The sequence below is a fragment of the Leucopleurus acutus genome (genome assembly GCF_964270905.1).
Source record: "Leucopleurus acutus genome assembly, chromosome: 1".
NCBI classification, from domain to species: domain Eukaryota; kingdom Metazoa; phylum Chordata; class Mammalia; order Artiodactyla; family Delphinidae; genus Leucopleurus; species Leucopleurus acutus.
The window spans coordinates 188399745-188423252 of record NC_139142.1 but is presented as its reverse complement, the minus strand read 5'-3'; the positions used below and the strand labels follow the sequence as shown (position 1 = coordinate 188423252).

General features: G+C 36.0%; 1 protein-coding gene across 1 annotated transcript in view; it reads right to left on the bottom strand.

The window, feature by feature from the left end:
* The window catches only part of MALRD1 (MAM and LDL receptor class A domain containing 1), a gene marked incomplete at both ends in the record, with an annotated part of 584975 nt that overhangs the window by 155660 nt on the left and 405807 nt on the right, over window positions 1–23508 (bottom strand). Inside the window, one exon of the mRNA XM_082854883.1 lies at window positions 1957–2114. Within this exon, the coding sequence (XP_082711009.1) occupies window positions 1957–2114 (158 nt within the window). The remainder of the gene's footprint in view (window positions 1–1956; window positions 2115–23508) is intronic.

Genomic DNA, 23508 nt, shown 5'->3' with positions numbered 1-23508 from the left:
CTGTAAATGCCTATGATTGACCCCACTTGGGTCATCTATGGAGGCGGTAAAAAAAAAAAGCCATGGTGACAGTCAAACCTACCAAGACCATCTGGAGTAGGGTAGGGCAGTTCCTCTACAAAACCTGGGTGTCAACCTGACTACCGTTGGCCTCCACTGTTCTTTCCAGTAGACCTCTATGAAGGCAGCCCAGAGTATAAAAGCATTGCTACACTTAACTGCTGGCCTCCAGTTAGAAAAACCTGTACTTCCCAAAAGCAAGCTATCAGAAATCAAGACTTGAGGCCAACGTTTCCATTTCAAAGGTTATTTGTGGAAGCATGGATTAAAGCAGTGGGCTGTTTAACTAGGTAACTGAACTAGTTGACTGTCTTAGTTCGACTTTAACATTTGAATTTTGGGAGACAAAAACATTCAGTCTATAGCACTGAATGACCAGCTGGTGAAGAGCTAAAGGATATACGGACACTGTTTTTGAATTGAGGAAGCAACATTTTGTTAGACAGTGACTGGAATCTGCGTGCATTCCATTGAATGGTTCATTGGCCTTTCCATTTCTTATTTGCTTCCGTGTGTAACAAATAACCATTGACGAGTGTCCTCTTCAATTGCAGCATCGATGTTTTAAAATGTCGGTAAAAACAACATGTTAAGAGAGTCTTTTTTAAGATCAGTAGTTATAAATTACCCTGGACAAAATTTAGCATAAGCAAAAGGCTAATCTACTGAATATTCACATACTGTATGTAAAAACAATGAAAAAAAAAAGCAAACTTTTCTCATGATCTATATAGACTCACATGTATTGAAACTGTTAAAAATGAATCTCTTTTTCTGTTGTTTTTACTGGCTTCTCTTTAGGAAAATGGACATTTAAATAGAATCCATATAACTCCTCCACTTTCTTTGCATGTTTTTAGTTTTACTTGATAAGAGCTCTCTTTCCTATCAATGGCTAGAATCGATAAGGCCGTTTATTCTTTCTTCCCCTCATGTTTTTCCTTAGACATCTCTGAATACTGCAGAGAATCTGAGAAACAATGCTGGATAAAGGATGTCAGACCTCTGAAATCAGATTTTTGGCTAGTTGTGTAATCATGGAAAAATTACTAAGTCACTTTGGGTTTCAGTTTCTTTACTAAAAATTTGGGAAAAAGATACTACCTCATCAGGTGAATGTGAGAATTAAAACTGATAACACATATAAAGTTAAAATGAACAGCCAGAAAGATAGGAATCACTTAATAATAGCTGTTATTACTTATAAGGGACAATGTTTGAGATAAAGACAAAAATTCCAAATTGTATTTATCCCAATAATAAATGACTGTATAATTTCAAAGCAATAACACCACATGTTGTGCTCTGATAGACAATCTTTTAATTAGAAATTAAGATTTCAGAATTGGTTCCTAATGAATGAAAAGCTCATTCATTGATCTCTCATGCAATAAGAAGTATAAATGCAGCAACTTGTTTCTTTAAAGACATTTGCATTTGGTGCAGTTCTTATATTAAATTAGTTAAAAATGAAGCAGGTATGTTGTTTTTAGCGTGAGCTGATATATACTTATAATCTTAAGTGTGCTTTGCTTTTACTCTGTGGAAGAAAATTCTCTCCATTATTATCCCTCTCATCATATTTCTTCATTGTCCCTATCTAAGTTGTTATTAGAAGATATATGTAGAATCTGCCCATAATCTTTTATCTCTAGATAATCTTTTAAATAGCATGAACCATAATTGAGTTCAGGTGGCAGCAGTGAATGACATAAATCTTGAATGAGATTAAGATGAATGACAGCACTGCTTGCCAAAGTCCCATGGCCCCAGAAAGAAATGAGAAGTTAATAGAATCAGGATGGGTGTTGTCTGACTACCAAAAAAAAAAAAAAATGTTTAAACACATGCTCTGAATATTTCAGTGAAAGACAAATCTCTGTCTTCCTTTTGTACCTTTAATACTCCCATGCTCCTGGGATCGACCATGTAGAACCAGAACCGAACAGTACACATTCCGAGGCTTGCTGGGAAGCATTGAGAAGTAGTGATTCTTGCAGTGTATCCTTCTTTGGGGCCAGATGAGTTGACATACAGGAAGTGCTGGCCACTACCTTGTAACAGACGAATATATTTTTTATTTAGTGAAATATGTTTTATAGCATGAGGCAGAATATATTTAAATCAAGTACAGATTTCATTTTTCTCCAAACACACACACACACACACACACACACACACACACACACACAGAAAATTAAACACAACTCATTTTCTTTTTCTCAATTATATATTAATAATATTTAATTCTTTGAACCAATATTAAAAAGAGTGTCACTATGATTATGTGATTCATAAAATTCACCTTGGTATGCGACTTGTGCATAAAGTGATCAAATAGTTGTGTTGACTCTGAAAGTGTATTCCTTTTCTCCTAGTTTGTTCAAACCTGTCTGTCAGTTTCAAGTACATAAAATATTTTGTGTGCTGCATGTAGAGCAGGTTCAGAGGCTGCTGGGGCTGATTGATATTGTATCTCATTTTTGGTTGTTCAGATTCCCACACTGACCAAAGTAACAGTGAATGGTAGGCAAGAACTGCAAAGTGAAATGTAATTCTTAAAGTCACCACGTTATTTTTCTGAGCAATAGATAACTTCTGTTCTTCTCAACTGCATTAGTATGTGAAAGAGCTCTCCATTTAAACACAATTGGATTTTATTTTTCTGCCGACATCATCAAAATTCATCATAGTCATTATTCCCTTCGTGGCGTTCATTGGGGGAGAATGAAAAAAATATATATATATACTTTCTTATGTTAAATGTTTATTTGTAGTTCTAAACTAAGGCTATTGACATATTTTCTAATTAAAAGTATTTTTTTCTGTGGTATTTATTATTGTTACTGAGATATATGTTCTTACATCATAAATTGTGAGTTAACAGTATGCCTTTTCCAGAATGTCATATAGTTGGAATCATGCAGTACATAGCCTTTTTAGATTAGCTTCTTTCAGTTAGCAATATGTATCATTTAAGGTTCTTCCATGTCTTTCTGTGGCTTGATAGCTCATTTATTTTTATCACTGAATAACATTCCCTTGAATGGATGTACCACAGTTTGCTTATCCATTCACCTATGAAGAACATCTTGGTTTCTTCTAAGCTTTAGCAAATATGAATAAAGCTTGTGTAAGCATCAGTGTGTTAAGCTTTTGTGTGGACAGAAGTTTTCAATTCATTTGTGAGTATACCGAGGTACACAACAGCTGGATCTAACAGTAAGACTATGTTTAGTTTTGTATGAAACTGACAACCTGTCTTCCAAAGTTGGCTGTCCCATTTTGCAGTTCCATCAGCAGTGAATGAGAGTTCCTGTTTCTTCTCATTCTCATCCACATTTGGTGTTATCAGTGATTTGGATTTAGCTATTGCAATAGCCAATACTTACTGGTGTTCTCTCTTGAGGGCAGGTCTTGTTATTAAGAACACACTGTTCTGGGTAAATTTCAAAATGGCTACTTTTCCCTTCCACCAGCTCAAAGCAGAGAGGAGGTCTCTCTATCTTCATTGTGAGAAATGGCAGGACTACTGAAGTTAAAACTTACACAAGTGTGGAGCCCCCTAACACTGAATCCCCTGGGATTTTTTAATCTCTCAAATGTGTGCACATTGAGCCTGCAACAATTCATCAGTTAATAGTTTAGGGTTTCCTACCCTGGTTCTGATTCCTGCAGAGGTTTCTCTTCCTGAGCTTCTGCTCCAGGAAGCTGTGATTCTGTTTCTCCTGTTTGTCTCCTATTTGGAGGCAGTGGTTTGCCTTTGACCTCAATTCTCTTAACAGATCAGGAAGAGTTGTTGACTTTTAGTTTATTCAGCTTTTTGTCTTGTTATGCGGATGGGAATAATGACTTCCAAATGACTTACATGACAGATGAGAAACTGAAAGTGACTTGTATCTATTTTTTAAAAAATGTTCCTTACTGAAAATATTTCTCTTTGCTAAGAACCCTTATAATGTCTGGCAAAATAAAGAAAAAATATCTTAATCAAGAAAAATAACCAAGGAACATGACATGTGAATTATTATAGCAAGATTTTCCTCAATATAAAAGAATGGTAGTGGAAATAATTTGAAAAGTTGAAAAGTCTCCCTATTGCATCAGTGAACAGCCTTCTATCTTCATTGTCCTACGAAATATATTTTATGTGCTAGCAAATACTGGATTAGGAAAATTGTACACACTTTTAATTCAGCAATGAAATAGTTTTCTAAGTTTTCTTTCACATTTCTTTGCAAGGATGTCACTTGTTTGTTTTCTTGTTTGGAAAATGAAGACATATATGTGGCATGCACAACCAAGATACACCTACACTCCATCTGTCAAACCTACCAAGAACCATGGCTTATTCATTAAGAACATGCATTCTTTAAACCCATGCTATTTTTTAAATTTTAATTTAATTAATTTATTTTTTATACAGCAGGTTCTTATTAGTTACCTATTTTATACATATTCGTGCATATATGTCAATCCCAATCGCCCAATTCATCACACCACCACCACCACCACCCCTGTCACCTTCCCCCCTTGTAAACCCATGCTATTTTGATTAAACAAGATCATCTAAGTTTTCCTTCATCTTATTACTTTTTACACTCTTGATGACTTCCAGTACATTTAGACTACACTTTATGGAACATGCTTCAAAACATTACCCTGAATGAGGAAATATAATACAATTAGCTATAATAATTACTTTTTTATATAGTTAAGACTTTATTGAATATATGGAATCTATTCAACCTATACTGGATGTAAAGAAATAGGCTTGATCTAGTTCCAAATAAGGTAAATTAATGTTAACTATGTTTGTATGAAACTATTCCACATTTAGTAGCTCAGCTCTTAAATAGTATGGCATACATAATGAGACTGATGAACTTCTAACTCAAAAGCAGATTATGTTTAATTCAGACAGCAAATATATTTCATTCTATGCTTTACTGCTAACCTGATGCTGAAGGTCAAATGTTTAGGGCAGTGGGAAAAAAGTAATTGTGTTCACTGACACAAATTTAATCCTTACAAAGTTAGGAATTCTCCCCCAATACCTTTTTCACAGCAGCCCAGGTGGGGAGCAATACTGCAGTTTTGTTTATTAAGTATTTAAGTCCAAAGAACTTAATGCTTATTGGTATTCCAACAATATTACAGGCATTTAAAAACTAAAACATACAAACTGAAAACAAATTATTTCATTCTTAATTAGCCACAGTTACTTTCTATTGGAATGTGTGCCTACTGGGCACACATTCTTAAACCTTGAAATCAGATCGAAAACCGTCACCTTCATTCCCTATTTCACATTTATCTTCCCCAGTACTTACTTTTTCTTACAGCGACTACTGAAAAGCAGTTTAGCAAAGATACATCACTGAAAAGAACGTGGGACAATCTGATGTTTGTATTTTAGGGCTATATCCTGGAACTCAGTGTAGAAAAAAAACAGCAAAAAAACTATAGTTCACTGGGGATGATAATTATCCATCATTTCACTGCAGTATACTTATTTCAGTACAAGACAAACAATGTTATATGCGGCCTAACATTAAAGTTAGCAATTCCAATTATTAGTTAGGGGACTCGGGGTGAGTTTCCAAAGCACACCCCTCCTGGCCTCTTCTGATTTGCATATTCAATTTTGGTCTTACAAAATCCCACAGTCAAACACAAAAATTAGAAAGTCAATTCCTGTGTGATGTATTAGTGCGTGTAAATGTAAAGTTTTATCCATTAAAAAATTTAAGATTGCAAGACCGTGCATGGCAATTTAGAAGCCACCATTGCAAATTTGGTCTTTGGGGACTTTAAATTCTAGAACTCAAGCATCTGTAAGTCTGACTTTGTAAGTGGAATAGACGTGTTGCAATGTCATATTTTTTCTGGAGAATCATCAAGGTGAAAAGTTGCTTAGCCTCTTAAAATTATTAATAGAAATTTATGAATTATCCAGGAACTATGTACTGTATCACAAAATTATAAAACCTTACATTGAATTATATTTTCAGAAATAGACTCATTCTTTATCTAGCAAGCTCAGACTAGATCCACTTTCGAACATTTATAAACTTGTAGTTGCTTCATTGAGAAGTACCTATTTATAGGTAAATTACCTATTTCTATCTAGCAAAATCCTTGGGGAAGGTCAAGGGGAATCTAGCCTCCCACACAAAGTTCAGAAATTCTTAAAGCAGATAATAAAACTGAAAAGTCTCAGCTGCCACAACATAGTTAGAATTTAATGATAAATCATTAAACCAGCTTTATTTAAATGTAACTATATGGAATGATCAACAACATTCATTCGTGGGACAGATTTCTACAGAAGCGGAATTTTTTGTTTGTTGGTTTGATTTTGGACTGTTTCACAGCTTTCTACTGGGCATTTAAAATGTTACTTAACTCTCATATATTAGACAGTATGCATTCAATTAAGTTTGTAAAATCTATCATACTTTAATTAAACACTACTAGATGTAATACTCTAGAACATAGGCATTCACTAAATATTGTCTGAATTTCACCTCTCCCCATACTTTCTGCCTCCTGATATTTTCTGTAAATTTTCAGATTAATACTTCAATTTTGCTTGTACATGTGTAATGATTACAAGTTCTTAAGATTCTTAGGGTATAGCTTTTATATTTCACATCTTAGTTAGTTAAAATAAGAACTGGATAGAAATGTCTCATTAATGTTCAATTTTTTACCTTAAAAACTTTAAAGAATTGGACATGTTTTCAAAAATTGACTTAGTGTCAAATAGGGCAAATTCAGCATCGAAGTGTACTTTGTTCAAATCACTACTGTTTCTTGACATTAGAGGCCAAAATATATTAGCCACATTCAGAATCCATCACCATGCTTCATGGACATTCTTTTTTAACTTTGGTGTCTGTAGAGAGTAAAGATTCTAATTTGTCTTTTAGATGTTATTAGCTACAATCTTGAGTTTTCAAAAATGTTTCATTGAGTTATTATGCCATAAGGTAATAAATTTGACATGTCTTTTTAAAATAGACAGTTAATACTTTTAAAAGAAAGCTGTATTTTTAAAGCTCCAGTGCCCTCAGCAGAATCATACTCGTTTGCCCTAGGGTCAAATCATAAAAGACAATTTCCCACTTCAAGTGATCTGAATTCATTCCCTGTTCTAAATTGTAGGCAATTTTCATCTTTTTTTTTTCTTGCTCATAAAATAAAGCTGCCTAATGTTTTTTTTTTTTAATGTGATGCAATATGTCTCTCAAGATAGCAAATTCTCCCTTCCTCAGAGTCAGACTTACTTAGCTGGGCTCTACATTCTCTATAATTTCTACCTGTCTCTCACTCTAAAATAGAAGGGTGCATAATGACTATCAGTTGAAATGCCCTCAATCTCTTTTTTTACTTTCATTCCCCCCCGCCCCCAGATTTTCAAGGTGCCGTCTATTTGCATCTGCAAGTTTTACAGCCTGTGAAATGTAAACATACTCAGAGAACAAAAGTTTCCTCAAAGTTGTCAAAATGGCAACCACAGATACAGCGCCTCTCAAGTCAAATGAAATTTTCTCATGGTATTTGATAGACATTGTCTGTCATTATATCACTTCTATTTGCTTTTTGTAGAGCTGTGTAATGAATAGATTTGGCATTTCTTTATTTTTACCCTTTACAACAGTTTATTCTACAGACATTATTCTCTTGAGAGTCATTATTACCTATTTTTTAAAACATGTTTTTCAGCTGAATGTCTCATTTCAGTACTATTTACGATTATCAAATTTGGTGCTGCAAGTTTTTCCCCTCAGTATGCAATGTTCTGATATAAAAGTGAAGCTTCTAGTTGTGACAGGCCAACACAGGGTAGATTCATCTTATTTTGAAAGCTTCTAATTTGCTCAGAAGCAAGAATGTCTCAGTCACACGAAGATGAAATATGAATGGAATTGGCTGGTTCTTTCTATAAGTCTAGGAATTTCAAAGGACTCTGTAGTTCTTAATCCTTGTACTAAAAGAACACTGAACAACATCTTTAGTTGTCTTTTCTTGTCAAGATGCCTTTGGAAACATTACTGGCTTAACAGCATTTCTGTAATGATTTCATTTGCCAAGTTGAGATTAAAAAGTAAAATAAAAATATAAATCATAAACCCTTTTCTTTAGGTAAGTGAGATAGGGTAAGAACTTTGATTTTGTTTGATCCATTGTATGGAAAGCAAATAAGAAGAGAATATTTATTTTTATGGAAACAGAAAACAGGATTATCATATTCTTTTAATAAATAAATAGCAGAAACTGTGGGCTGGATTTTCCACTAGTTAAGTCTGCAGGTACTGGAGGCTTTGATTCACATCCTGACTCTTCCACTTATTAGGTATGTGACCTTGGGCAGCCTATTTAAATTCTCCAGGACTCAGAAGCAATAAGATAATTATAGTAGACATTTTAACCTCATGGGGTTGCAGTAAAGATTAAACGATACACTACATGTAAAGTGCTTAGAACACAGCTGCAAATTATTGTTACTCTCATGAAAAATTTAAAGAATAGATATGAATATGATTTTAGCAGTGGAAATAATCATTTAATAATTGATTAAATAATCAATCACAAGTTACTGATTGGATAACTATTATATAGAAGACACCATGTCTTGCATTTGGATGTTAGGGAGATGGACAAGTTATGACTGGGAAAATATGAAACATACCCAAAAGACTCTAAGAAAAAAAGCTAACAATATGTACTATTTAGTAGATAAGCTCTGGGTCAGACTAGCTGGGTTCTAATCCAAACTCATACTCGTGAGCTTTATGACTTTGGGTGAAACACTAAATTCTCGCTGTCTCTCATATTCATCATCTATCAAACGGGGATGATAATAATAATGATATACAGCTCATTGGGGTTACTGTGAGCATATAATACCAAGTATTGATGTAGATCATAATTGCTATGCAGTTCAACAGATAAAAGATGGCTTAAATTTGGTGGATCTAGAAAGACTTCATAAAAGACAGTAGATTATATTAGTATATTAAAGAATACAGTGGAGATGAAGTAGGCAAAGAAGGTTGTATAGGAGTGGGAAAAGATTATTCTAAAAAAAAAAAAGTGGGGGAAGACTTCTGGTTTCCAGTCCAGCATGTAAGGAGCTTCGAAAGCATCAGTTTCATCTTCACAGCAACAAAAATTCAAAAAACTCTTCTTAGATCCTTCAGAGAATAGAGATCACAGGGGAAACTGCCGCCCCAAAACTGAAGAGACAACAGGCAGATATAGACAGTGACAACTTAGCAAAGCAGAAACTTGGGGAAAGGAAAGGTGGCTGGAGCCTGTACTGGGTGAGGAAAAGGTAAACTGTAATTAACAAATTGCTGGAGGCTCAGTGTGGGAAAGCTGGAGGGATATGAACTCTAGCGGGACCAGTCTTAGCGGCACCCCAACAATGTTACCTCCAGGAGCCCTACCAAGTTCTCACGGTGAAGACTGGAGAGAAAAATCTCTGCTTCTTACAGGGAGAGGGGAAAAAGTAGCCATTTGGAAGTGTGCCTAATTTTCTTGGCAAATTCTAGATTTCCTATCTCACCTAAGGGGTCTGGGGTGGGGTCGGGTAGGGTGAGAGTAGTCACAGTGAAAGGACGCAGACTCACTAGAAGACTGAGCTCAAACCACAGGATTGTAGAAAGCTTCCATTCCCCTGACCTTACACTCAGCACCTGTCCACCCCATCATCACATCCGTAGGGCTCCTACATACTAACAGGGAACTGTACTGAAAGAGCATCGTCTCTCAGACCTTATTTAAGAAGTTTGGGACATGAAGATACAAGGGAGACAAAAACAAGGACACCAGAGGAAACTTTACCTTCTGTCATCTACAGCTGCAGTAACTAGTAAACACCACCTTACTCCTAGCCAGATAAACAAAAAACCTTATACTACAGGCCTGCTTACCTTGATTCCTTCAAACCAATTCATCATGTTCACCATTGACACAAAATTACAGGTCATACTAAAAAAATGATATGGCCCAAAGTTGACATTTATAATACCCAAAGCATGTTTGAGGGACAAGAAGACAGTTTATAGAAGAATAATAGATGAAATCAGAAATGCAATTTGGGAAAGAACATAGGAAGACTTTAAAGCCAATTGAAAGGCAATGAAGAGCTTCTGATGATTTGGAGACCAGGCGTCATTATTTAGGGATATTAACCCTGCATCCGTGTGAAGAGTGGCCTGGTTTAGGAGAATATTTGCATGGAGATGAGTTGCCTTGACATGTGCAATAGCCCAGGAGTTAACTAAGATGACAGAGGTGGAGATGCAAAGAAAGAAAAGGATATAAGTTGAGAATGAAGAGGTGACAATTTGCAATTCAAAGAGAATTAACTGTGTTGATGATAATGTCAATAACCGAAAAAATAAAATCAGGAGTAGGAGATTCTTTCTTTCTTTTTTTTTTTTTTAAACATCTTTATTGGAGTATAATTGCTTTACAATGGTGTGTTAGTTTCTGCTCTATAACAAAGTGAATCAGCTATACATATAAGTATATCTCCATATCTCCTCCCTCTTGTGTCCCCCTCCCACCCTCCCTATCCCACCCCTGTAAGTGGTCACAAAGCACTGAGCTGATCTCCCTGTGCTGTGCAGCTGCTTCCCACTAGCTATCTATTTTACATTTGGTAGTGTATATATGTCCATGCCACTCTCTTACTTCGTCCCAGCTTCCCCTTCCCCCTCCCCGTGTCCTCAAGTCCATTCTCTATGTCTGAGTCTTTATTCCTGTCCTGCCCCTAGGTTCTTCAGAACTATTTTTTTTTCTTTTTTTAGATTCCATATATATGTTTGCATATGGTATTTGTTTTTCTCTTTCTGACTTACTTCACTCTGTATGACAGATTCTAGGTCCATCTACCTCACTACAAATAACTCAATTTCATTTATTTTATGGGAGATTCTTTCTTAAAGGAAGGTAAGTATGAGTCTGAATATGTGACTTGGAGATACTGGCAATTGAAAATATGGGACGAGGTTGTGGAAATAAGGGCTACATAAATGCAGGAATGAGCAAATTTTGAGCACTGAGAGAATAAAACCTCTAAGTAAGCAAAATATGTAGGAAAAGACATAAAAAGGTCAAAGTCAGAATACTGGGTGAGACTCACAATTAGGTCTTAGAAGGAGAAAGAAAAAGCACAAAATATGAATAAAACATTAGGGGAAAAATCACAGTCCTCTGTACTGAAAACACAGATGAACACTTCAAGAAGGTGTGGATTGATCAAATGCAGCATTAGAAGAATCAGGTCATTATGATTATGAAATCAATAAAGTCCTCAAACACAGACAGAATACAAGCTCCATGAGGGTCAGGAATGTACCTGATAAACAATTATCTCTACAGTTTTACATCGGTGACCAAAAGTCAGTGACCAATAATTATATGCTGAAGAAAGAATATTTTTTGCAGAAGACAGATTGTAGAGAGTCAAAGAAGATGTGTGTAGTGAGGTAGGGGATACAAACAATGTGTGGGAAATGGTAATTGGAGATTAAAACAATAAAAAACAATAATACTTGGATGGGAAACAAAGTTAAGGTTAGGTAGTTAGGTATTTCATTTTGTTTGTTTTTTAAGGTAAGAGAATTGTGATGCTTGAAGGCACAAAGTAGTGATAAAGAGGCAATTTAAGGACACACAAAAAAGGAAGTAAATACAAGGAGGCAAGGTTCTGAGAAGATAGAAAGGGATAAGCTTAATGGTTCATTATTTTATTGAGAAATAAAGTCTGCAAATAAATATGCATTTAGTAAATTCCTTTTAGAGAAACTATGATTCCTGGATACTTGTAAAATGATAACTAACCTGAAAGATTTTCAGATTATTTATTCAGGGTTTAAGCTTGCCCTACAGGATTCTAAAAGAATTGCTTCATTCACATGCTTTTCACTGAACACCATGTCTCACAGATGATAATACCTCCTGGCATTTCCAAAAAAAGAAAGCATCATCTGGGTCCTACCTGAAACAGTTATTAAGTATTCCTGGAAGTATTTTAAGTGAACACAGACAAAACTAAGACAAAGAAAAGAAAAACAGAAATTAAGATTTTGTTTCTCCCCAGAGGCAGAAAAACGTGATATAAATTGGTTGGGGTATTGATTCAAATGGTACATGTGGGGACTTCCCTGGTGGCGCCGTGGTTAAGAATCCGCCCGCCAATGAAGGGGACACAGGTTCGAGCCCTGGTCTGGGAAGATCCCACATGCCGCAGAACAACTAAGCCCGTGCGCCACAACTACTGAGCTTGTGCTCTAGAGCCCACGTGCCACAACTACTGAAGCCCGCGCGCCTAGAACCGTGCTTCGCAACAAGAGAAGCCCACGCACCACAATGAAGAGTAGCTCCGCTCGCCGCAATTAGAGAAATCCCACGCACAGCAACAGACCCAACGCAGCCATAAATAAAATAAATAAATAAAATACAAATGGTACCTGTGGATGATTGGTAGTGGTTCAAGGTTTGACACCAACATTGCTTTTTGCCAACAAAATGGAAATCACTGTCAGATCATGAGAGCTTAAGACACACAGAGGACTTATAGATGATCTGGGCTTGTTCTTGCTGTCTAAACATCACCAAAGTCAAGTTTACCCTTTGTCTCTGAGTAAAATAAGGAAAAGAGGAACAACCCTGGATTAACCACTCACTTCATGAAGAGAACTACCCTTGTTTTCTCACTTCATGAAGATGAAGTGAGAAAGAGAATTGCCTTTATTCTGACTCTGGTTGACAAACAAATAATGAGTGTCATTCATTGCCTTTCTGCAATGGTTTAGAGAAATCTAAACCTGCAAGACACGTTCTGAGATTTATCAGCCAAAAAAGTCTCCTGTTTTTTTCTCCTTGGCATTGCTGTATATCTGGAGTGGAATGTTTGTAGTTCTAAAAAGTAACACAAGACAAAGAGAGTAGAAATGATACTGAACTGTGGTAAGAAAATGGCAACTAGAGTAAATAAGAAGTATAGAAAAAATACTTGTTTCCTTTGAGCTATTTTATACTGATAAAATGCCATCTTCCAACATTTTTGTCTTTTAGAAGAGAAACTACTGAGTATTCTTCACTTATCTGATCATCACATTTTACATTTCAGTAAGTTTTGAGAATGTCATGTTAAGCCTTAGAGACTAAGGGTTACAACTGTAGGCTTTTGCTTTAGAGAGACGTGGGTCCCAGTGCTGGATTCCACAAGTGTCTTCTGTGTGGCTGGGGGCAAGTTATTTATTCTCTCTGTGCACCCATTTCCTCTGCTGTAAAACTTCAAGGTATTGTGAGGATTAAACAAGAAAGCCAGAAGAAAGCCAGGGACCTGGTGATCGGCACTCAGTGCATACCAGCTACATAGACACAATTTTTGACAAGACTTGTTCTATTTAGTTACATTTAACAATTATCAATTTTTAGTAGTAAAAAGAAATAAATGATAACAATAAAAAACCTCTCTTCATCTGTACTGTATGAAAGTAGACTCTTTAGTACTCTTTCATTCTAAAGTATATAATTACTGAATTAATACATTTTTAGAAAATATCAGAGCCAAACCACTTTTACAAGATGATATTAAAGGTTACCAAAAGTTATAATAAAGTCAGAAAAATATGTTATGCTATTTATTATTACTCATTTTATCCTAATATCCTATGTCTCCTTTTACCTAATGCTTATATGTTTTGGGGGCAACACAGGAGAAAAGTAAAGGGGAAAGAAAAAGGAGGTACAAATAGCAGGAAATGAGAAAAAAATACTAATATTCATAATTTACATAATTCTATAATGCATAACTTGAGCATAAAGAAAAAATATTGACAACGAAAGAAAGTTAGAATAACTACATATTTTGTAGTTATGCTAAACATAAAGGGACCTGTCTAGGCCAAGTCAAAGAAACAGCTCTAAAATTAAGTAGAACAGAGAAAGCTTTCAAAAGAATCTGAGATAAATTCAGAGATCCCACATGATACCAGATCCAATTATGGGAATAATGCTGTCTAATTCATTGTTAAAACAGAGCAACCAAAGGAAATCAATTTATATGACCAGTAAAGGCCCAGGTGGCCACGCTGGCCATGCTGGTGATCATAGTTGTGGTGATGGCTGTAGTGGTGGTGGTGTTTGAGATTCATGATGCAGTGATTGCCACTATTTTCAACTCAATTCTGTAGTAAGACAAAGTTCTTCCTATTCAAGAAGCTCCAGAATATGGCTGTCTAGTTGTGAAACAACTAAATATCGTAAGGAAAGCATCATTCTACCAACAAAAATTATTGCATTATATAGTACTTAAGAAAAAAATTTAAGGGCTTCCCTGGTGGCGCAGTGGTTGAGAGTCCGCCTGCCGATGCAGGGGACATGGGTTCGTGCCCCGGGCCAGGAGGATCCCACATGCCGCGGAGCGGCTGGGCCCGTGAGCCATGGCTGCTGAGCCTGCGCGTCCGGAGCCTGTGCTCCGCAATGGGAGAGGCCACAACAGTGAGAGGCCCGCGTACCGCAAAAAAACAAAAACAAAAACAAAATTTAAGGTGATTACTTGAAAATGTTGGTCCTATAAGAATTAATACACAACGTATACATACAGATCTGGGATCGTTTTGTATAGTGAGTTATGTAGACAAGACCTGTCATCATAGGGATGTTATCACACAGTCATAACTCTTGTCTAACTGGTATTTCCCAACTCTGTAATTTCATAAAAACAACAGACTATGGACTTTGAACCTTAACTACATATTAGGAAAAAAAAAAACATATAGAAGACAATTGAAAGAAAATATGGAAATAAAGAAAGACATTGTTTTTTCTCTTTGAAAGTTATGGAACAAGGAACCACCATATTTGGGCAATAATACAGAAATACAGAAAGCAGTTATTTTTTAACATAGAGACTACTGATACCACAAGAAAAACTGCATGATAAGGTTTAATTATTAGGATGTAATATACACAATATAATATTATGAAGATAATCACCCCACTTTACTTTTTATATGTTCTTGTTTTTTCAAAGTACCTTTTGCTTAAAGTAGACTTGAAGTTAAATATAGATAATTTTTGCAGTTTCTAGTGGCAAGTGTGTGAATTCATAAGCAAGAGATTGCCCATCTTCGAAGATATCCAGATAGGGATACTTTTCAGTACCTCTTTAGTCAATTCAAGTGGTTTTTTTTCACTTGAGAGACAAGAAAGCCTTCTCTATGTATGCAATGTAATACAGAACAGAACTGTCCAACAGAAACAGTGAGTCACATGTGGTTTTAGAATTTTTAGCAACACATTTAAAAAAGTAAAAGGAAATAGGTTAATCCTTAGTAATACATTTTATTTAACCCCATGTTCCCCAAATGCTATCATTTCAACATATAATCAATGCACCATTAATGAGATATTTTTAAAATTCTATTTTCTTTTGTACTCCATCTTCGAAATGCAGTATGTATTTTACACTTAAAGCACATCTCAATTTGAACCAGCCATATTTCAAGGATTCAACAGTTCCATGTCACTGGTGGCTATCATATCAGACAGTGTAGGCTATAAAAGAAAGCCTTTTAGTCAGAGAGCAATATTCCAATCCCCCTGCCCACTTACCCTTGTGGCTTGGTCAAGTTTTTTAACCTTTCTAAGAATTTAGTATCCTCTATATCACAATGTATTAAAAGGATTAAATAAGATAACAGATGCAAATCTTTTACCGTTTCTGACTCTTAGGAAACATTTAACATATGTTAGTTCTCTGTTTCTAAATCCCTCTGAATTTTCTCCTTATTTTTTTTGAAAAAAAAAATCCTTTTGTTTGGATTTTCGTGAAGATAAGAACAACAACTATTCAACACCCATCCACAGCCCTTTAGGAAACAGCAATGCAGGCACCCTCATTCTAGTGGCTACACAGAAAATGTCTTTAACTTATAGCACCTTCCCACCCTTGTAGCTCCTAGGCTACTCTCCACTGGTTCCTGGTTCCTGGTTGATCCTTCTTTGAAGGCTCCACTTTTCCTTATTTTCCTCATAGTAATTAACTTCCCAGACACTATACAAGCTTTTTATTTATAATGCTTGATATTGATTTTCTATTCCGCTCTGCTACAGTGTCAGCCACAGGACAGCAGAGATCCTGTTTTGATTTATTCAATATATATTCCAAATAACTAGAACAGCAGCTAGCAAAAAATGGGCTCAACGACTATTTGTTGACTGAATGAATGACTGAAAAAACATTTTTTCACCATGCCAACGTAATTCATTTTATTTGCGCATCACGCACCTGTAGAAACTCTTCCATTTAGTCACATGCGTTTTTAAAGGGGTGGCTGAAGCATTACACAAATCCGAGCTGTTTTCCTTTAACCCTCTTCTCAGACTTTAATGTGATGATGACGACGAAGAGTAGTAGTATGTACAGTAGTAGTAGGTTAGTAATTAACTTCCCTTGAAGTATCCAAAAAATTTCTATTTTAAGCAGAAATTTGCTGTGAACCGGTATCATAATAAATTCCAGTGTATTGTTTAAGGATCAGATAAACTAAAAGAAGTAGATATTTACAAATCATATACTTTGATTCTCTGAGTATCATTTGAAAATCTAGTGAAGAGATTATTTTTATTATTGTTTTCATGTCTTCATTTCTACCTTGCGTACAAATAAATCCCTTAGTGTTTTCTGAATATCCAGTTCTTATTTCATGCTAGATGTCATATTGCCAAGGCTTTTTCACTTAAGTTGCATTCATATTTTTGGGGAACTATTTTTTAAAACATCTTTATTTTGGGAAATTGCAAATTTATACTGAAGTATAAAAAACAGTATAATGAAATCCCATCTACCCAAAACCCAGCTTCAACAATTTCAACCCATGATCAGTCTTGTTTCCTCTATATTACCACCCACATCCTCAATACCACTAGATTACTTGAAAGTAACCCTAAATATCAAATTACATCATCTTTATATACTTCAGTATATATTTCTACAAGATTAGAACTCTTTTTTCATAACTATTATATCACATTTAAAGATGAACTATACTTCCTTACTATAATTAAATATTTAGTCAGTAGGAAGCATATTTTATATGTTAATACAGATATATTTATTGGAACATATATGTATACATGGGAATATATATATATTCCCAACTTTTTATATAATGTCGCACATAGAAATGATTATACTCCTATAGCATGCTGCAATAAATGGAAGAGGGTAATTGCTGTTTGTTTTCAAATCAAAGCCTTCCACATGGGCATCTGATTGGCAGTTTTCATCCTAAGCACATGACAAGTTGGGTGATACAGGACTCTAAAGGCTCAACAGTAAACAAACAGAGCAGTAGCTTTCTAAAGAGCGATGAGAACATATGACAAACGTCTACTACACCGAGTTATCTATTTCCTCCAGGGATAACTGTTCTCTTTTCACGTCCTTATCTTTCTCTTTCATGACATTGGTTTTCTTTAAATGCCTGGTAATCCTTGGTTATCCATTTCAACTTTTTGTTTTTTTCTTAAATTTTTATTGGAGTATAGCTGATTTACAATGTTGAGGTAGTTTCAGGTATACAGCAAAGTGAATCTGTTAATACATATACATATATCCATTCTTTTTTAGATTCTTTTCCCATATAGGCCATTACAGAGTATTGAGTAGAGTTCCTTGTGCTATACAGTAGGTCTTTATTAGTTATCTATTTAATATATAGTAGTGTGTATGTGTCAATCCTGATCTTCTAATTTATCCCCACCCCTTACCGCCGGTAACCATAAGTTTATTTTCTACATCTGTAACTCTATTTCTGTTTTGTAGATAAATTCATTTGTAGCCTTTTTAAAGATTCCACAATAAGTGATATCATATGATATTTGTCTTTCTCTGCCTGACTTACTTCACTCAGTATGACAATGTCTAGGTCCATCCATGTTGCTGCAAATGGCATTATTTCATTTCAACTTTTGAATGAAGGCCTCTGTTGCTTAGTATATAGGTAACAGGAAAGAATTTCCGCTGCTGTTATACAGAGCTGTTTCCCCACCGAGCTCTCCTTTGATTGGAAGAATGAAGAGAAGGTGCTGGACAGGTGGGTTGGGCATGGAGCCACACAGACGTCCCTATGGGGCAGTAGTTCTCAACCTTGGATACACATTAGAAACTTATGGGGAGTTCCTAAAAATCTTGCTGCCCAGGCCACAACATTGACCAATTAAGTCAGAATCTTTGTGGGGGGATCCAGATATTAGTACTTTGTTTAAACTCTCCAGCTGATTCTAATATTCAGCCAAGATTGAGAACCACTGTCCTTGGTTGTGAGACCAAGGGGTCGGCAGGCATGCAAACTGCAATGCTCCAATTTTTTATTCTTGGACAGAGTTATCTTTCTTTACTTCCTCCTGCAAACCTATAGTGTTGATCCTGTGCAGCCCCATGTATGACCCTGTCTCTTTTTTCAGGATCTAATTATCTCATGATAATCCTTTCCCAGGCAGGCAGATGCCCAGTTTTCTTTAGATGACAGTAGTCTGATTTTATCCTGGGAGAAAAAGCTACTTTTGTGAGCAGCTGTGTTTGAAACCCTGGTCCTGGCAGGGAAACACGAAGGGTGGGGCCAGGTTCCCAGCTCAGCCAGGCATTCTGAGCGCTGTTCCTCAGTCAGTTACTCTCAACAATTCTTCGTAACATTTCTCGGTATTTGTATTAGCTCGGGCTGACATAACGAAATACCACAGACTGGGTGCTTAAACAATAGAAAGTTATTTTCTCACTGTTCTAGAGGCTCAAAGTCCAAAATCAAGGTGCTGGCAGGGCTGGTTTCTCCTGAGGCCTCTCTCCTTGCTTGCAAACGGCCACCTTCACTGTGGGTTCTCACAGGGGCTTTACGCTGTGTAGGTGTCTCCTGGTGTCTCTTCCTCTTTCTATAAGGGCACAAGTTCTACTGGATGAAGGCCCCAAATTTATGACCTCACTTGACCTTAAAACCTCTTTAAAGGCCCTTTCTCCAAATGCAGTCACATTGGGGGTTAGGGCCTCAACATCTGAATTTGGGGGGGGGACACAATTCCGTCCAGGACAGTGCTTTTGATTTTAATCTTAGAATATTTGTGTAGCTTCCTTGGGAAGATCGACAGTGAACCATGTTTCCCTAGGATGGGATTTCTGCTGTCTTTACTCCATTCATTCTGATCCCATCAGCTTTTTTTTATTCCTTTCTGGAATACCTCAAACATTTCTGGTCCAAGGACTGGAATTTTTAAAAATGTGTTACAGTACAGTTATTATCTCCTTCTGTATGTGTATGTATGTGTGCATGAGTGTGTGTGGACATGATCAAAGTGAGTGGTCTGATAAACATGTGATCGAGGGCTGGCTTTTGTGTATAACACACCATATTCCTGACCAAGCCTCCACCCTCCCTACTCTATCAGAGACCAGGGTGAGATGCTGATATAAACCTAGAAGGAATAGAGGTTAAGTGGTCCCAAATATGGATGTTAAGGAGATTCAGACAGAGCTGTATAAGGATGAAGGAAGATAGTGATGTTCTGGGAACGGGCTTGGATGAGGCTTCAAACACCAGGGGTTCATTTCTGGCTTGGTCACTCAGTATACAGGCTCAGAGAAGACCTTTAACTTCTCTGGTTCCTCATCTCTAATGTAGGAATAATAACATCTGTCCTGTCTGCCCAATAGGAAGTACAGTTATCACTCGTTAGCCTGCAGGGCTCTGTCAACCAAGTACCAAGTAAGTTCTGTCTGTTGAACACTTAATACTTTAAACTGCTGTCATACACATTAGAGCATTAGTGTCACTAAGACTGTTTGCGGGTACTTTTTGACCTTGGGCTGTGAACACAGAATTGCACAACAGTAAGCATGTGGGTTATATCAGGCAGTATATTCCATTCCAGTTACCTTCCAAACATTTACTTAATTCAGTTCCCAACACATTGTGTGTGGTGTTTAGTAGGCACTCAGGAAATATACGTTGCCTTAATTAATCCAAAATATTTGCAATAAATACAGAAGGAGATAGATCCAGGTCACATGAGGCCTACACAAGTATTCATCAAGTGCTACTCAAGTTTAAATGCTGGAGAGAATATAAACATAGCAAAAGATGTGACTTCTGCCCTACCGGAGTTTACAATCTAATTCTGGAGATGGTTAACTTATTATAACATTAAAAAGAAAATAAATTTATGAGGGAAGGGAATAAAAAAGAGACAGCAGCCTTTTGAATTGTACCTCTGTTAATTCATGTCACGCAAATGTCATTCTTGCCATTAAATCCCGTATATACTAAGCCCAAACACTATTTATTCATGTGCAGACTGGAGAGTGGATTAATGCTTGAAGTTTCTCTCTACAACTTTGGCAATGGCTCCAGAAAGACTCATAAACAGGCCTGCGATGGGCATTGAAAATGCCCTCCTTATGTATCTAATGCTTCATCTTGGTAACAATAAGTGAAAAGATACATAAATGCAGCTTTAATTAACAACGATGTTGTGATGCTTAGAAACAGACTGTAGGCTCTTTGAATCTGCTGGCCTTCTCATAAAGAATTTTGTTTTTCCCAGAAGGTCAACATTAATTAATGTCCTTATAATCTATTTAGCAGCCCATTGTCTCAGTGATGTCTAAACAAGTTTAGTGAGCCATAGTGGTGTAGCCAGGATGATATAATCAGAGTGCTTTGAAAAGAGCACTCTGCAAAAATATACTGTCTTGTGTAGTGATTAGCAGGGAGGATAATAAAGGATTCTGTCAGAATGATTAGTTTTCCTTATCTGTGGATGACATTACTTGTATACCATATTGCATAAATAACCAGATGGAAAACTTTTCATGTGGTCTTTAATGAACTCACACAAGCTATAAAAGTTCAAAAAAAGAAAATAAACACAACTATTAATAGTCCTTAATTGTTGCATTAAAAGGTATCCATAGATTACTTATGCTTGTCTTTTGGGACAATGTGTGGAAACTTTCTCATGTCCATCGATTATACTTCTACTTTTTCTTAAACTGAGCCTACAATACTTTTTGTCCCAATAGTAGTATTATACAAGCAGACATGCTCGGTAATTTTCAAATACTGTCTTAGGAGAAGGAAAGATTGCAAAGATTGCTGCAGATGTTATCAAAAGAACCTGCCAGCATTTGTTTTCTAGATGTTACTGTCTGGATCTTAGTAGGAAATAAATATTGGTTTATTTCTTACAGTTTCTCAAGGAACAGAAACTAATATTTATCCTCAGGAACTATCGGAAAAGTAAAAGAAGTTCCATCTAAATGTATATTGATTACTGCGATGTTTAATATTAGGAAATAATTTAAGAATTTACCATTAGATAAGTTTATAAATTATGGTATATCCAACAAGTAGAACACTATGATATAATAAAAACTGTGTTGCTAAACATATTTCATAGCATAAACTTGTTTGCACTATGTTTTTTGAATTACTAAATCAAGTAGAAACTTTCTTTTTATTGGCCAATATGTGCATTAAGGAAGAATGACAGGATATGCAAATACGAAGCTTAAAGGTGGTTATATTACTCTACTGGAACAACTGGGGTTTTCTTTTTTCTGGTTATTTATATTTTTAAAATTTTAGAAAAAGATGTATTACTCAGTAATGTAAAATTGATGAAAAGAAATACTGAAGAAAAAAATAAATACTAAAAGAGTGAAATACAATAGTTCAGGCTTTTTAAGGAGTAAAACTTGAAAATATCCACCACATTTTCCACACACATAAATGCGCTACCATCATGTACGTTAGAGTTTCTTTTGAGGTGTGATTCCTGGTTTCAATTATTTTCTTTTTATTTTTGCATTTATTCCTCCTCTCCTCTCCTCCAACCTTATCACCCATCCAAGTGATTCATGTTAATAAACGAGTATGTATCCTTTTTCATCCTCTTTTCCACATTCACGTAGTTATTCTGGAAATATCTAGGTATGGAGTTATACATATGCACAGATGGGGGGGCAGTCATTGTTTGTTTTAGACATATTAGATCACACCATATAATCATTTTGCACGTCGCTTTACTCCTTTTAGAATATCTTTTGGAAATCCCTGCAAATCAGCTGTATGGCACTAAACTCTCTTTTTAGTGGCTGCGTGATATTGTGTGTTGTGGATGTAACCAGTTACGTTGGCTGTTCCTCTAGGTTCTTAATTTTGGCCCCTTGGGGATAGTTGTCAATTTCTGAAGACATTTTTGAGTTGTCAGCACCCGGGAGAGGAGTGATGCTGGTATCAAGTGGGTAGAGGCCACGGATACTGCCAAGCATCACACAGTGCACAGGGCAGCCGCACAACAATTAATTAGATTACCCAGAGCATCACTAGTGTCCAGGCTGAGTCACCCACCAGGCAAACTCTGATCTCAGGGTGTTTGGCACTGGGGCTGGAACACTCTTTCCTTAGGTACCTACCTGTATCACTCTCTCACTTCCGTCAAGTCATTTTTCGAATGGCATTTTCTCAGTGCAGCCTATTCTGACCAGCTTATTTAAATTGCCATCCTCCCCCAACCCATCCCCTGGCCTTCCCGATCCTACTTCCTCTATTCTTTCTTTCCTCTACTTCTAACAGGCCATATAACTTATTTACTTATTATGTTTATTTATTATTGTTTCCCTCCGTCTAGAATGTGAACTCCACTGTGGCAGTGAATTTTGTCTGTTTTATTCACTAATGTAACCCCAGGACCTAGAACAGTGCCTGACACTTAATAAATGAATCAATAAAAGAAGAAAGGAATGAATAAATGATTGTATGAATGATGCATGTTCATTTTATTTCTCATTTCTTTCAACTGCAAACAATGCTGATGTAAATTCCTTACACACATGTACTTATGTCTTGGTCCTTGTATTTCTATGTGGCCAGAATGCTTTCCAAAACAGAAAATTTCCCATAACCATTAATGAGTATCCTTCTGCTCCCCCCCTCCATCTCTCAATCATCTGTAAGTGGCTTTTGAAAATCTCTTCCCATCTGATTATTTTAATTTGCATTTTTCTGATGAGTTGGGAACTTGAGCTTCATTTAATATATTTGTTGATTATTTGAATTTGATCATCTGTGAACTGGCTGGGCAAATCTTTCCTGGTTGTTAAAATTGCCATTTCTAATAAGTTTGTGAGAGTTATCTGTATATACAGTCTACCTGTAATATGTAAAGAAAAAAACTTCAAATCTATTATATGCCTGTTGATTTTGTTTATGAAATATTTAGACCATAGCTATAATTTTATATCTGGGCTTTTGGAGGTTTGATACTGCCTTTAAATTATACATAGTTTACCCTATGTTTTCTTGGTAAGAGTTTTATTATTTTAATTTGTTAGATCTACATCTTTAATCCATCTGGAATATA